Source organism: Rattus norvegicus, chromosome 10 (genome assembly GCF_036323735.1).
Source record: "Rattus norvegicus strain BN/NHsdMcwi chromosome 10, GRCr8, whole genome shotgun sequence".
Taxonomy (NCBI): Eukaryota; Metazoa; Chordata; class Mammalia; order Rodentia; family Muridae; genus Rattus; species Rattus norvegicus.
In genome coordinates, this window is record NC_086028.1 from 52842501 (window position 1) to 52857482 (window position 14982).

Here is a 14982-nt window from a genome sequence, read left to right on the forward strand (position 1 = left end):
TTTGTTTGTACTTTCCTCAAGTTTTCTAAAGTCAACACATTTCACTTTTATAAAAGACAGATATACTTTTTTATTTAAGAAAACGGAATGTGGCTGTTGGAGAGATAGTTCAGGTGGTGAAGTGCTTATTTCACAAGCCTGAGGCCCCGAGTCTAATTTCCAGCACACACAGAAAAGGCAGGCTGTGATGGTGTGCCTGTAGTCCTAGACCTGGGGAAGTGGACACAGGAAGATCAGAGGGCTACACTGGCCAGCCAGCCTGGTGCACTTGGTGAACTCTAGGGCAATGGCAGACACTGACTCAGAAATGAGAGAGAGAGAGAGAGAGAGAGAGAGAGAGAGAGAGAGAGAGAGAGATTGGGATTGACCTCTGCCATACCTTATGTGTGCCCACATATATGCCTGTGCATAGACACACACACACACACACACACACACACACACCACACCACACCACACACACACCACACACACCACACCACACACATACCACACACACTACACACACGCATGCACACGACGAGCATACGCAGTTGATAAGGGATGTGTGGTACTAGGTTCCCAGGGATGGCCAACTCTGAGCCCCAGTTTGGTAGACAGTGGCTTCGACACACAGGAAGGTTAGCATAATATTCTTTTTGATGATAACCCTGAAGTAAGACCTCCTCAGAGAAACAAAAATAAACAGTGCAGTACATGGAAAAGGTAAATCTGCATCTACCCGCTGCATTCCGGAACTGTAAAGTAGATCTTTTAGGATTCTTTTACGCTATGAAAAGGCAGCATTTGCAAAGGAAGCCGCTGTTTTTTAAACCCAGTATATGAACCGCTGAGGCTAATTATCAAAAATGCTCTACCAGCTAACCATGAATAGGTTGAGAGAATCTTCCTTAAAAGACAGCAGGGCCCAGGCAATACCTAAGCACACACGGCATTCTTCAATACACAGGGAGATTTACTCTCCATCCCAGGCTGCCAATCACAATTCACAATCGCTCTTGCTAATGTCTCAAAACGGAGACGTAGCTCAGTGGTATTTATCTGGTGTGTTCAAGGCTCAGGGTTTGGTCTCTAGCATGTGTGTGCATATGTACAATAATTAAACTATGAGTGAATGGAAGGCCACTGACCTATCGAAGAGGCGAGATTTGAGGGCAGGATGGCCAAGCCCAGATTTACAAAATACCTATTGGTTTCCTTCTCTTTGAGCGGGTGAATGGGAAGGGCGGGCACTCCTAATGTCTCTATAACCCTGAGGGTCAGCTTTCTCCACTGCCCAGAACTGGGTGGATGGGCACAGGTGATGGTGGTGGTCTGGCGCCTCCCAGTGGACAGCTTCAGTACTGCAGACATCAAGGGTTCTGCCTGAGTCCTAGATAAAGGGCACCTCAGTGGTTGGAAGACAACCCAGGAGTCAAAGGCTAATAACCTTGGCGAAAGAAAATCTTACATTGCATCCTCTCTTCCTGCCCACCACTTCTTGGGCCTTTTTGTAACCCATCCTTCCATTATTCTGGCTTCCTAACTACCTCAAAAGACACAAAGGAAGAGATGGGGCCATCGGGACATGAGCACCCAACAGGGTTGTGTTGAAGAATACAGTTTAAGTGGAGAAAGAGCTGAAATGCTATGTCTCTGTAGTCTCTCCCCAGACCCTTAGCTTCAGTAACCCATGCCCCATTGTCCATTTAGGTCTTTGCTAGGCTCTGAGGTATAGAAAGGCTCAGCCCTAGCTGTAGGAGGCAATGGGTAAACAGTTGTTTAATTTTATCAGTGGTAAGAACAGAAGAAAGTGTGCACAAGGAGAAGCCAAACAAGTAGTGCTGAAACCTTCAGTAATGGGGTTCTTCAGAAAAGATGCTAGGTTGAAGGAGAGGAAGGCTACATGAAGAGTTGGTTAAGAAAAAGATAGGGGTAGTGAACAATCTTCCAGACAGAGGGCACAGCACGTAGATGCCTAGAGGCAGGAAGAAAGATGAAGCTTTCCAAGAACCCACAGACACCAAGTATGCGTCATACTGTGACTTACCAAATTGGCAGGTGTGGGAGGGCAGAAGATGAGGCAGGAGGGGTCTGCGTGGCCCATCACAAGGAGCCCAGGTTTATGCCAACAGTGTTACGAACTAAAAAGGCTTTTTCCTATTCCGATAGGAATCCCCCCACCAAAGGTATAGGATCCAGGAGATCCTTGGGGAGGAGTGTGCTGAAAAGACTCTTAGAAGAGGGGCTGTCGGCCTGCTCTCGGAGTTGCTCGCAGCGTAGCAAGTAGTGTGTGTCCTTGGTGATAGCAGAGTTGTTGGAGTAGCCAGGACACTAGGATGTGGGAGTGACAGTTCAGCCAAAATGGAGGAAAACTAAGCAAGCAATACACAAATCAGGAGGATCATGAGGTCTCTACTTCAAGGCTAGCCTGGGTATGGAGTGAGCGCTGGGTCCAGAAGGAAACTCCTTCTCTGGAAATATATGCAAAGGGCAAAAGGTAAAGAATCTTTTGTAGGAATCTGTACATTTATGAAAGTCAAGGGCTTCCTGTGACAGAGACCCATAGACCTAGCGTCTCATTTCAGTGGGTGCTGGCAGTAGGCCAGTGTTGGCTCGTGAATGGTCTCACCCTTCCTCAACATCCCCACCTATACGTAAAGCAAAACTCCTGACTTATGACCCTAACTCAGTGGTTGTGACCACCAGAAAATACATTATTTCCAATGCTCTTAGGAACCCGCAAACATAAGTTTATTTTTGTTGTTACTTCATAACTGTAATTCTGGTACTGAGCATTGTCTCAGCTCCTAAGACCATAGGTTGAGAACTGCTCCTCTAAATGTAAGTATTTCTAATTATAAACCAAGTGGGGAAGATATCAGAGTACTATTACCCCACCCAAGAAAACACAAGTCCAACAATATCACCATATACATTCCATATTCTAATTCTTTAGTGGACCCCAAAATGCCTTTTACACCTGCTTTCCCCAGGCCAAGAGTCATTCAAGTTTTTGATAAGAAAAAGTTGATTATTTTGTCTCTTTAGCCCCATCTCTCTATCATTGTCTATCTGTCCACTTACCTCTCTCTCTGCCTTTGTCTGTCTGTCTATCTACCTCTTCATCTCATTTGTTTTGATGCAACTAATTATTTTAGAGTTCCATCATTTAAAATCTTCTGGGACTACAGCTCCATGGGTTAAAAGGGAGAGATCAACACCCAGTCCTATGAAGGAAAGAGAGGAAGGGGGAGGGAGGGGACAGGGAGAGGGTGGTGCCAACCAAGGATCACAGGTTGTTTTTGGAGCACTCATAACTGTGCATCTTGTGTCCCAATGCATCATAGTGGATCGTAGAGAATCTGCATTCCCTCCTGGCCTCTCCCAAGCCATGGGCTGCTACTAGCCTACTTTCTGACTCTGGGCCATTCTTTTTTTTTTTTTTTTTTTAATCTACAGGACGGCTGGTTGTATGCAGTCCTTGCCGGCTGACTGCTTTGCTCAGGATGTTTTTGATGTCTCAATTGAGTGCGCTCAACTTTGATTCCTACTGCTGACTAGTATTCCACCAGACGGGCACTTTTGTCACCTTGCGTGCTTCCGTCTCTTTGTCTAGGCTGATGCCCCATGGTTTTACTTTCGCCTGCCCTCACACTGACTTCTAGTCTGTTTTGAAGACTCCAGGTCATCCATTGTCTTGTAGGCCAACCTACATTCTTGGTCTGTTTGATTTCTCATGGTTACACCTACGCTTGGGCTTTGACAGGCGTTCTGTATGGGGTGAGCCGGCTGCTGGCTGTTGCATCTCTGGGGAGACACACACTCACAAGTCTGCACCCTGTTGGGGAAGTCCCGGGTCACTGTAAACTACTACCTTTATTTCATTTGTTCCCCTTTCTGACTGATGGGTAACCCATGGGACACCAGTGTGACCCTGTGACAATTGCCTCCTCACAATAACCACTGTGTGCCTTGAGTATCGGTGAGGATCATAGCCCAGATCCCTTTGGCACTGGGATTTCCAGGTGGTGAACTCTAGTAGATTTTCATGGGTCTTCTGGGATGCCATGTTCCCTCTGCCCGCTGTGGAGTGATTCCCTTGTGGTCATTATTCCTTCTGAGCTCAGGTGTCCGCCAGTGAGGCCTGTGGGGGTCATCTTAGACCAGCTCCTTCGACCTTTTGTTGTATCTCCATCACTATTTGAGTCCTCTGCACTCGCTGGCACAGAAAGCACTCTGACACTCTGTCTTTGGAATTGGCTGTGTTTCTAGGAACCTGCATTCTTTTCAGTGGCGAATAACAAACAAGCCACCAGCAGAGGGTGTAGGGTTTCTTGCCTCCTGGTTCTTTACGCCTACAGGAGTAACAGCAGCCATATATAGACTACAGCCAAGGCCACTGGTCCCCTTACTGCCCACCACCAATCCTGGGCTACAGCAGACACACAAGGACAGTAGCACTGTAATGTTGGTCCCTGACAGGAAGACTTGCAAAAGAAGAGAATCTAGCCCTGAGGCAGGCCTGCCCCTTTCTCCGCAGGTGTGGGCTTGGTCAGTGTATCTGTGTGCAAGAACCATGGAGAAACTGTTGTCCCCGCTCCTTCGTGATGACTGCCACATAGGACTCCCATGGTGCAGCCTCTGCTTGTCTTCTTCACTAGTCACTTTTAGGGAATGTCCCAGAAAGGCCATGGCAGCTTGCAAAGGCACAAACCAGGTCAACTGGATACAACGGTGGATTAAAACTACGATAGAGGGTTCTGTTGGCCACAAGCTTGACATTAGCCTGTCAGAGTGACAGAGGAGTCACTGCAAGCACAGGTGACTGGATAAAGTGACTGAAAGCTGGACAGGTCAGTGTGCCTCCAATGAGGTCTCCATGAGCTCAGGATTGGGACTGACTAGAACAGTGTGAGAACCGTCCATTTTAGAGATGGAAAACCTGAGGTTCCAAGAAGTCAGTCCCATGGCCTTCATCTCAAAGTTAGTCATCCATGAAATGGATGCTCCTTAAGACTGCTTTTCACCAAGAGATCCACAAATGAGAGTTTTCTGTGAACAGGTTCTTTACTGGTCAGAACAAGGCGGTAAGTCTGTGCATAGGAAGGATCTATGATGAGCTCCAATTGGCCTGGCTTGCTGATGGCTTCCAGAGGTAAGAACAGCCCACCCTTAGGTGCTCACCTTGCCACGGTCCAGGGCTATGTGGCTTGAGGGTGGGTGAAATCGTCTGGCTCCCCTGAGGCTCACTGGTAAAGCCCTTCATACTTTTGGTCCAATGCCAGCCCCAGAACACACACACACACACACACACACACACACACACACCGCAGTAGTCATCCATGGTGCCATGGTGCCTCAAGAGAGCTATTTTCAAGGGTATCATGGGACCCAGGACAAGTGACATCTCAGGGTTCTGTCTGGGGACTCCTGGAGTTGAACTTCTGAAGTCTCAGAGCTAAGTAGTCTCTCCTGTTAAATGGGGTTTTTTTTTTAAGCGAGCTGTTCTTGACCATCTCCACCAGCACAATCGTGGGACTCTGGCCATCATCTACAGGTGCATGGGTAGTTAGGACTCTGTTTTGCTTGCTGACCATGGGGACAATATAAAAAGGCACCCCAGAAGGATGTTCTGCTTAGAGGCAATCACTGTGGCTCCCAGGCACTGGCACCGTGGCACATTGCCAAAGTGGCTGAGCAGTGCCCGTGCTCATTCCACGCATTCACCGTTTGACATTACGGACTCGGGGCGAGGGGGGGTAGGGGCGTTCAGAATGAGATGTCATGTGCTGAGTGCTCTGTGCCTGGGTTGGGGGTGGGGGGGTGGCCTACAATCTGCCTTAACTCTCTGCTCCCCTGTCATTCCACTCCGATGCTTAGGCAACGTGGTCTGGTTACCAGCAGAGGGCAGTGGAGGGGTTAACTCTCCAAATCCCAGTTGGAAAGGAGAGGAAGGGAGACCTGGTTTGCTGTGGTTCCCTGGAGTCTGAGCTCAACCTTCTTCCACTTCGTTTGGAGCCTGAGCACTCTGGAGCAGCTTAGGCTCTAAGATGCTATTGCCTGCCCCAACCCAGAATATGGTGACTCAGGAGTTAATGACAGGCTGACACCCCTGAACTTCCCCAGCTCAGGGTTTTTAACCAATTCCCTCCACCCACCTGGGGAACGGGAATGGGGAAAAAAATGTCCAACATGGAGAATAGCTTTGATGATGGATCTCACCTCTCTCCCCAGAACCTGGGCTCCTCGTCGCCAGGCAAGAAACAGAGCAAAGAAAACACCATCACAGTAAGTGGCTCACTCTTGGTGGGGAGGGCTCCAGAGCTGGGGCTTTGGGCAGAGCTGGGGTTGTTGCTGTGGCAACGTGGATCGCCAACCAGACAGCCAAAGCTTGGTTTTAGCTGAAGTTGCCCCCCACCCCCCACCTGTCCCTTTCCTCTGTCAATTTCCCATCTCACTTGCTCTCTTCTGGTGAAGGGGTAGAGGGAAGAAGGCTGTAACCAGGGAGAAGCTGTTTCTGTGTGGTGGGCAGGAGAAGGTGCTTGTGGGGGAGCAAGTTGAAGTGGGTGGAGTGCGCTGTGTGCAGAGATGTGACATGGAAATTACAGCCACCACGGGGCTGCTTTTGTGCAGGGAAACTTCTGGAAGATGTCAAAGTTAAAAGCAAGAGAAAGCTCCCCACAAATAGATTTCTGGGAGTCCCTGAGGAGAAGCTCCCACCTAAACTCTCAGGGATTCTTCCCCAACTCTGGCCAGATATCCCTGTAGGGCTGGAGTAGGGTCCCCAACTCCTCCCTTCACACCCTCTGATGTGGGGAGGCCAGGACATCTCTCTAAGGAGGGAGCTGTTCAGATTTTTAGCCAACAGTAGAGATTTGAGAAGTAAAGTCTATTCTGTTTTGCTATCTTGGCACGAGCCTGGGGGAGGCACACATGGGGACATGCTGTCCTGGGCTCCTTATCACCCTGTTCTGAGCCGTACCTCTGCAAAGATAAAAACTGAGTGGGTGCGTTGCTGTGGTTGCCCGGGTGGACCATCCTGCTTTCCAGGGGAGAGAGAGCCAAACAAGCAGTAAGAGTAGCCATAACGCCCGCTGCCACCTGGTGTCCACTCAGTACACGCCAGGACTACTCCCAGGGCTTCTGTTTGGCTCCTCCTGTGGGAGCTGTGGTTAATAAACCCTGCAGGGTGATTACACACCTGGACTCTAAAGCCAGAGTGTCACTTAAGCCGTTGACAAAGTTAAGGCAAAGTTTGAGTAAGTTCTCCAGCGGTTTCTGGTGCCTGTGTCTGCAGAGCAGGGATGCGAGGGCCTCAGGTATAGGCAAGTGGTGTCTGGAATGAATTGGTCACAAGATTGAAAAGTACCTAGAACAGAGACCGGCACACACTTTGTGCTCAGTGTGCCAGCATGTGATCATCACGCTGTCCACCCAGGAGGAAAATGGAATAGAGTGGCCAGTGGCACCATGCCAGACTCACCTACCTAGGAAGCCTCAAGATGGAAACCTTAGCTCTTTCCCACTGATAGTACCCTTCCAGAGCTGGCTTAGGTGCTATGGGTCATCACCCCGTTTTGACCTCCTTGTGTCTCCCGGAAACTGGGCAAAGGAGCTCAGCCTGCTGCAATCCTGCAGCAGCCACAACCTCTCTTCCTGGAGAATCTGAAGGAATCTGGCAGGGCTTAGGCAGGCCCTAAGTTCGGGCTTCTGGGGCCATGGACCCTATCCTTCACACTGTTCCCAAAGGCTGAAGCAAGGTGACAGCTTCTCAGAGCTGCTAGAAATGGGGAGAAGGGAAGAATGCCAAATAAGAGGGAGAAGTTTTCACAATCGAAACACAAAATCAAAAGTGAGGAGCGACAGGCTGTGGGCTGGCTGGTTGTCTTAGAGACATACAGTGATGGAGCCCAGCCTCAGAGGCAAGCCCCTACTGGGTCCTTTCACTCAGAGCTTCTGAGTATGGCCCTGAGATTCCCATTGGATGGCTCACCTTGTCCCTCCTGCCTGGCCCTTCCCTCTGGCCTGTATCAGCACATCTCTGGAGCGGTCTGCAGCACGTAACTACTAGTCATGGCTTCTGGGACACTGTGTAAAGTGAGGATCCTGAGAAGCATTTGTAGTTGCTCTCTCTGGGGCCAGGGCAGGAAAGTACCTTTCTATCATCACTTGAGGGGAAACTCAGCAAAAGAGAGACCAGCTATACATCACAGCAAGTGAGAAAGAAAACTCAGGACTCGAATCCAAGTCTTCCTGCTGCCAACCTGGGTGCCTACCCGTACACCCGTTGGATACTCTAACCCCATGTCACTTCAGGCTGAAGACCTACACCATTCTTTCCCTCACCCAGGACTCTGTCTCCATACGCAGCCCATAGCTCCATGCTCGAACCCTGTAGAACTCAGCACTTCTTGGGAGGATGGGATGGCCCTGTTCCTAGGAGGCTCGCTTCCCTATCTCAGGGAGGGAATATGGGAGTGTAGTGAGCAGTCTCTGGGAGGCAGCCATTGCCAGGGCCTGCCAACACAGGGTTCATGTCCTAGCTCAAGGGAAGGATTGGGCTGGATCTAAAGCTCAGCGGCCCCATGCTAGTTTAGAAGAGCAGGCACTGCACCCTGCACCCACCCACCGCAGCAGCAGCAGGACTGGCAGCCATGCCTGGGTCTCCTCCCTGCCTTCAGCAGTGCTAGGCTGACAGGTAGGTGGGGGCGGGGAGCTGTTTGATTGAGAGTGACAGGCACTAATGGCCACTCACTGCCCTCGGCACAAACTTGACACATCAAGTTGTAGGGGATTCCAGCAATGATGACAGGGAGGGCACCAGGCAGAGGACAGAGGAATTAGAGGAGGACATTGTGGTGCTCCATTTGGATGCCCAGCATAACTGGTCTGGAGGCAAGGCATCCTGGGAGGGAGCAAGTGGCTGGAGGAGAGCCCATAGGGGTTCTTTCCCATCTTCTCACTTTACCAAGCCAGGGGCACACAGAGTACTTAGCTGTAGCCTGGGTTACCAAACTGTGTAAACTCTGAAGGCTGTACGGAGACTGATTAGAGCCCTGCTCTCACACAGACATCACTGCCCTGCAGTGAGAGCAGGTGCCCCAGCTTCCCACGTCAGCCCCTCGGGTGGGTCACATATGTGCTCTTCAGCCCTGGTGGCCCAGCCAGATGCCTTAGTAGCTGTTGTTGCCCACTTTGTACCTTCAAAGAATGTCTGGGGACAGCCCTCACAATCCTGCAGAATGCCTCAACCAAACATCCACCGCAGAGGAAGCCTCCCATCGATTGGGGTGGGGTGTTTGCCCTTGTGGCTGTGGGTGAGACTGAGAATCCCCAGAGGAGTTGGTGGGAGTGGCCATACCACTCACCCTCCTGTACACACATATGTAAGGGGAGCACCCCTGTTCTTCTTCCAGCTCAGCACCTGCCTTGGGCATGAGTAGGGCATGCCTACCCTTTGCCCCAGGGCATTGGACAAGTCATGTGGGACAGGGCTTTGGATCCTAGTCTAGACCCAGAGTTCCAGTCTGGATTCATGCCATAGCTCCACTGTTATATATGAGCTGTGTGATCTGTGTTAAGTCACTTAACCTCTCTGTGTTTCAGTGCCTCCCATGACTGTTATGGGGATTGTGTGAGTTCACGTATGGCAAGCACTGGAGCATGATTAGATCTCCTGTGTAGGGACAGGAAGGACTGAGGCCCCTCACTGTTCCCTAGAGACTTTTGGAGGAGATCCACCTTTCCCCAGGGGTGCAGCTGTATATTCCCATAAGCTTCCTGGAAATCACCAGGAGGAGGAAGGAATCTACGTATGGAGGTATTCATGGAGAAGGACACATTCTGCTTCCTCTTCCTTCCTGGGGCATCATGGTCCTGCTAATGGAGCCTTGTGCTCCAGGGACACAGGAACACAGGCACACAGGCAGAGAGTACTTTGTGCGTAACTGCCTCAGCATGGCCCCTCTTGCTTCAGAGCCTAACTAAGCATGCGTGTGTGTGTGAATACACACACATAGGAGTACTCGCATTTGCACACACATAAACACACACATGTGCTCATAAACAAGCACATGCACACATAGGCCCTTTCCTAGCTTGTCTGTCTCCTCAAGTACTATTTCATCTAAGAGTGATGATCCCAGCCCTTCCTGTGGCCTCAGCATCCCATGCATACCCTAATGAGAGGGTTATCCCCAAAACCACCACCCCTTAATCACCAAGCTCTTGAGAGCAGATGCTGTACCTCAAACCTAGTACCCAGTCGTTGCAATAATGATGATTTGCTGAACATCCACTGTTTGCCTGCTGTGCCAGAAGCCAGGAAAACCCTGGAGAAGGATGGTCTCTGCCTCCCCACCTGCCCTCATAGACGGGCTGTCAGAAGGGAAGTAAAGGCCATCGGAAGTAGCAACACAGACATCTGTGTACAGGGTGCTTGGGAGACATGGCATAGTAGGAAAACCCAGGGTAGCACATGCCATGGAGGGGCTATCTGCCACCAGCCTGACCTGAATGTAAAACACAGTGATCTGACTTCCTCAGTGTTATGCACTTCTCCACATGACCACCAGGGGGAGAAGGGCTCCGACGACTTTGGGAAGTCCCTTTGGGCTAACGCAAACCAGAAGTGACCTGCACCCCAGAGCTCCTGACCAGAGCATCCTGAGAGTTGCAGAAGGCATCAAGAGTTGACAGCTTTCCCCACTTCCCACCCTTACTCCTGCCCAGCGCCCATCTTTCTACAGCTCTTCCAGGGCTATACAAAAGGGGCCTTCACCTTCTAGATCCCCCATGCCTTCTAGTCCCTGCTGTAGGCATCTCTCAGAGAAGGCTATGAATTACATTAAAGCTTTCTTTCACGAAGCTAAATAAAGGTGTGATTTTCATCACCAATATGACAGAATGGGGAAATATTTTAAGGCTTAAACAGGCCAGACCCTGTTTTCATGATGGCCCCTCGAAGCACTTGCTCATGGGAGGCAGTTGAGGCAGGACACCACAAGCAGAGGGTGGCTTCAGCCTACAGGAAGCGCTTGGAGAGATCCTTTCCTGATGCCTGCTCTATCTCACCCTGGCCCAGACCCTAGCAGCAGCTGAGGCCGGCACTCCACATTGAAATAACTGGAAAATTCAGTGTTGATCTCCAGGGCACTGTGACAATCTTGCCTTCTCCCCACCATGTCCTCATACTTCTCCCCAAAGGAGCCCCACCTTATCTCAGCAGTGTCAGCATCCAGAAGCAAGCCTTCCCCTCATGAGCTAGCACTGCTGGGTCTCTTCGATCAGGCCTGTGAGGGCAGCAGATGTTTCTGGAAGCTGGCAGGCAGGGCAGTTCTCTGCCAGATGTTCTCCTGCCCTTAAGTCAGAGACCCTGGGTGTGATTAAGCTGACATGGGAGTCCGCTGGTTGTACATAGTGTTTTGGTTTAACTTGGTTGTTGTTGGTGGTGGGTTTGGTTGTGGTGGGGGAGTGTTGTTTGTCTGTTTTTGTTATTAACTCTGAATTAATTGTCATCACTCAAAACGAGATGGTTGACACACAAACCCTGAGCTCAGAGTCTGGTGACAAGGAACAGGGATCTGAAACTGCCCATGAGACATGTGTCCACAGCCCATAGACCCTGACCAAGGCACTGGAGGCTTCCTTCCCATCCTAGTTGAAGATTCTGTGTCACAGGGGTACTGGCTATTTGCACCCCCCTCCTAGGTCAGCCCCTGGGGCTTCCTTCTTGGCTCTTCCTTCCAGCAGTTTGGCAGATGCCTAGTCTGTGAGGAGAGGTTGAAGGGAGGGAGGAATGGATGCCTTGGGGTGTGGGTGGGGAGTTGAAGCCCTGCAGCAAGAGCAGCAGCAAAGCCACGCCCATAAACTTGGCTGGGTGGAACAAGGCTTCTTCCTGGGTTTTCAGATCCTCTTTCTCCTCCCTCTACCTCCCTAAACTGATGTCTTCCTCCATTCATATATACATACCTGCACCTTCCATAGGACCTCTACCGGTGTCTTTTGTGTATCATGCAGGATCTCTTTGTCTAGCCTAGGATGGCCTTGAATTCCTCAGCCTCTCCTTCCCAGATGCTGGTGACAGCCACCATTCCTGACTCACCTCATTCTTATTTACAAATTCCTCTCCTGTTGGAAAGTGCCAGTCTTCTGGGGCAGTCTTTTCCTGCCATAGATAGTGTGTGGTGGAAACCAGGTACCGACGTCCCTGCACACATGGGCTGATAGATCTGTAACCTAGTCTCTCAGAAGCATAGCTGCTGGGGTCAAAGGATCTGGGTGTTCACAACTGGGACAGATCCTACTAAACTCCCACAAAAGAGGTTCCCCTCATTGTAGCCCCTGGAATGGGTGTCAAGGAGGGCCTGTTGCCTCTTGAAGTAGTCAGTCACTGGCTGCCGGAACACAGGTAGATCGCTGAGTACGTTCCACCAAAATGGCTGCGGGGAGTCCTCCTCTGTGCTCTGTTCAGTTGACCCTACACTGACAGTATTCTTCTTCCCATTCTATACCCTGCAGATAAACTGTGTGACATTCCCTCACCCAGACACAATGCCTGAACAGCAACTGCTCAAGCCGACTGAGTGGAGCTATTGCGACTACTTCTGGGTAGGTGCTGCCTCCGGTTCCCTTCACTGTGACCCCAACAGGAATGTACACCCAGAAGGGCGGGAAGGGTCTCTCTTGGTGAAGCCTCAAGGTCCAGTGTTGAGTTTGGCATCTCAGGCAGGACTTTTCCTTTTCTAGATCATTCCAGCAGTCCCAGGGAATCTGTGTGGTTTCTATTCACAGTGACTCGGAATGCAAGGAAAATTGGACAGCCATTCCCTTCCGGGCTGGATGGAGGCAGGAGACTAGAATTGCTTTTAGTAAAGAACTCTGAGCTCTAAGCCTTCTCGTTATTGCTGTGAGTGGCCTTGAACTCATGCTCCGCCTCCATGCCTGGTGTTTTCCCAATGAGATCATGAGGAAGTTGAGTGTAGACGGGGATATATAAACTGCCTCTTTTGGTGTCCGCACTTTCAAGCTGTTGTACATTGCTTAGTGGGCACAGATGAGAAGTTTCTGCAGGTGATGGGTGGCGGGATTCACCACCGCTGTCTCAGTACACTTCATGTCACTAAACTGTATGGACACTTTAGAAGTGATGGCCGAAGTCAATCTTGCATTATGGATATATTCCCACCATTAAAATGTTTACGTATGAAGTCTCACACCTCAAAAATGCCAGAGCTAGTCCTGAGTTTTTCCATTTTGAAATCAGCAGGGACAACTGACTTCCGCAGACGTGCTGAGCAGTCACGCAACCTTGACTATCTATGGAAAACTACTAAATCTCTACAAGGAACTTTCAGGAAGCCAATAAATAAAACCTCTATCCACCATGACACAGAATGGATTGCCCGCCCGCTTTTTAGATTTGCTAAATACTAGGCAAAGGTTATTTCTTTCTCCCAAATCATGCCCCCATTAGGAAGCACACAAAAGCTCCTACTTGCCCCATTAAAGTGGTGCCTGCCACTCCAGCTTGCAAAATAGAGGTCTGCAGAGGATGTAGAAGTTTTAGGGGCCTTGAGAAGTGATCCGGGAGAGAGATGGGCATGCAAGGCATCAGGAGACAGGGAGATTTTGTAGGCCTGAAGGAAGTTGCATCGTGTGCTGTCTGTAGTTGGGAAGTATCGAGGGGGTTTTAAGGAAAAACTGGGTATAACCTTCTTTGTCTGTCACAGATAGGCATGGAGGGTGAAGGGTGAGGGTGCTGCCTAGGAAGGATGCTGACAGCCCTAGAGAGAGAGAGAGGCAGCCATGTTTGCAGAAGTCATCTCTGGGCTCTAGGGACCAGGACATATCCTAAACAGGAGACAAGAAACTTGCAGGACTGGGCAGTGCATGTGGTCCTGCCCGCTGCTCAGTGGCATCCTGGGGAACCACCTTTGAGAGCCTGCATCCTTCTTCGGCTTGTTTGGTGTTATGTTGAAACAGCTGGCCACCTTGTACATCTGCTTCCAGGTGCTGGGATGACAGGCGTACACTACCATGTTCACTTGAGAGTTCTCATCTTATTCTGAGCTGTGGCAACTGGTTCGTCCCTTCTCAGTGGTTTTCCTCTCATGATCATTGAGGCCCTTTCCTCTTCGTAGAAACTAAGCACTCGCAGAGTCATGGGAGCACACTGCTCTGGCTGGTCTGCCTTTGAGTCAATGAGTCGTTCAGCCTGTTTACCCCCAAGAGAGGCATGGTTGGGCTTGGTCTTTTGGGTGATGTCCTTGCTTTTCCATCAAGATGTAGCTTTAACAGAATAAAGTGTATGCGTCTTCAGTGCCCACAGGGAAGCCACTGTAAGGTGTGTGTGTGTGTGTGATGGTGATCTCTTTCTGTCAGGAGAGGTGTTAGTAGCATGCCCAGAGGCTCATGGGTCAGCATTGCTGAGGAAAGAGTTTCACTGTGCTCAAAACAGGGAAGAGGGTTCATGAAGCTCTAAACAGTGAGCGGGATTTCTGAAAGCAGCTGGTCTGGAAGGGATCCTAGAGATACTGCTCAGCCTCTGATGACTTGGGCTTTTGTTTCTTCATAGGCGGATAAGAAGGACCCACAAGGCAATGGCACAGTGGCTGGGTTTGAACTGCTGCTGCAGAAGCAACTGAAAGGCAAGCAGATGCAGAAGGAGATGTCTGAGTTCATCCGAGAAAGGTGAGCCCAAGGCCCACAAAGCCCCAGAGTTGGCCACAGAGCCCACCCTGAGCCCTAAACCCCAAGGAAGTGGATGGTTTGCCATGCTCAGCCCTGGGACAGATGTGGCTAACAAATGTGAGGTGTAGAGATGGATAGTGTTTCTAAAAGTTTGAACAAATATACAAAAATATTAGTAGCCAGGGACATGCATGCTTATAATCCCAGCATTTGGGAGTTGAAAGCAGGAGGTGGGAAGTTCAAGGTCATTATCAGTTATACTAGGCTTATGGCTTGTCTGAGCTGCCTGAGACCACACACACGTGTGTG

The 14982-nt window shown here is 50.2% G+C and overlaps 1 protein-coding gene across 8 annotated transcripts in view; it reads left to right on the plus strand.

Moving 5' to 3' along the window:
- Positions 1 to 14982, plus strand: part of Gas7 (growth arrest specific 7) — a 230555-nt gene that overhangs the window by 190811 nt on the left and 24762 nt on the right. For all 8 annotated transcript variants that reach the window (NM_001414201.1, XM_039086994.2, XM_039086991.2 and 5 more), the window contains 3 exon segments: positions 6217 to 6270; positions 12502 to 12591; positions 14558 to 14673. In NM_001414201.1, the coding sequence (NP_001401130.1) occupies positions 6217 to 6270; positions 12502 to 12591; positions 14558 to 14673 (260 nt within the window).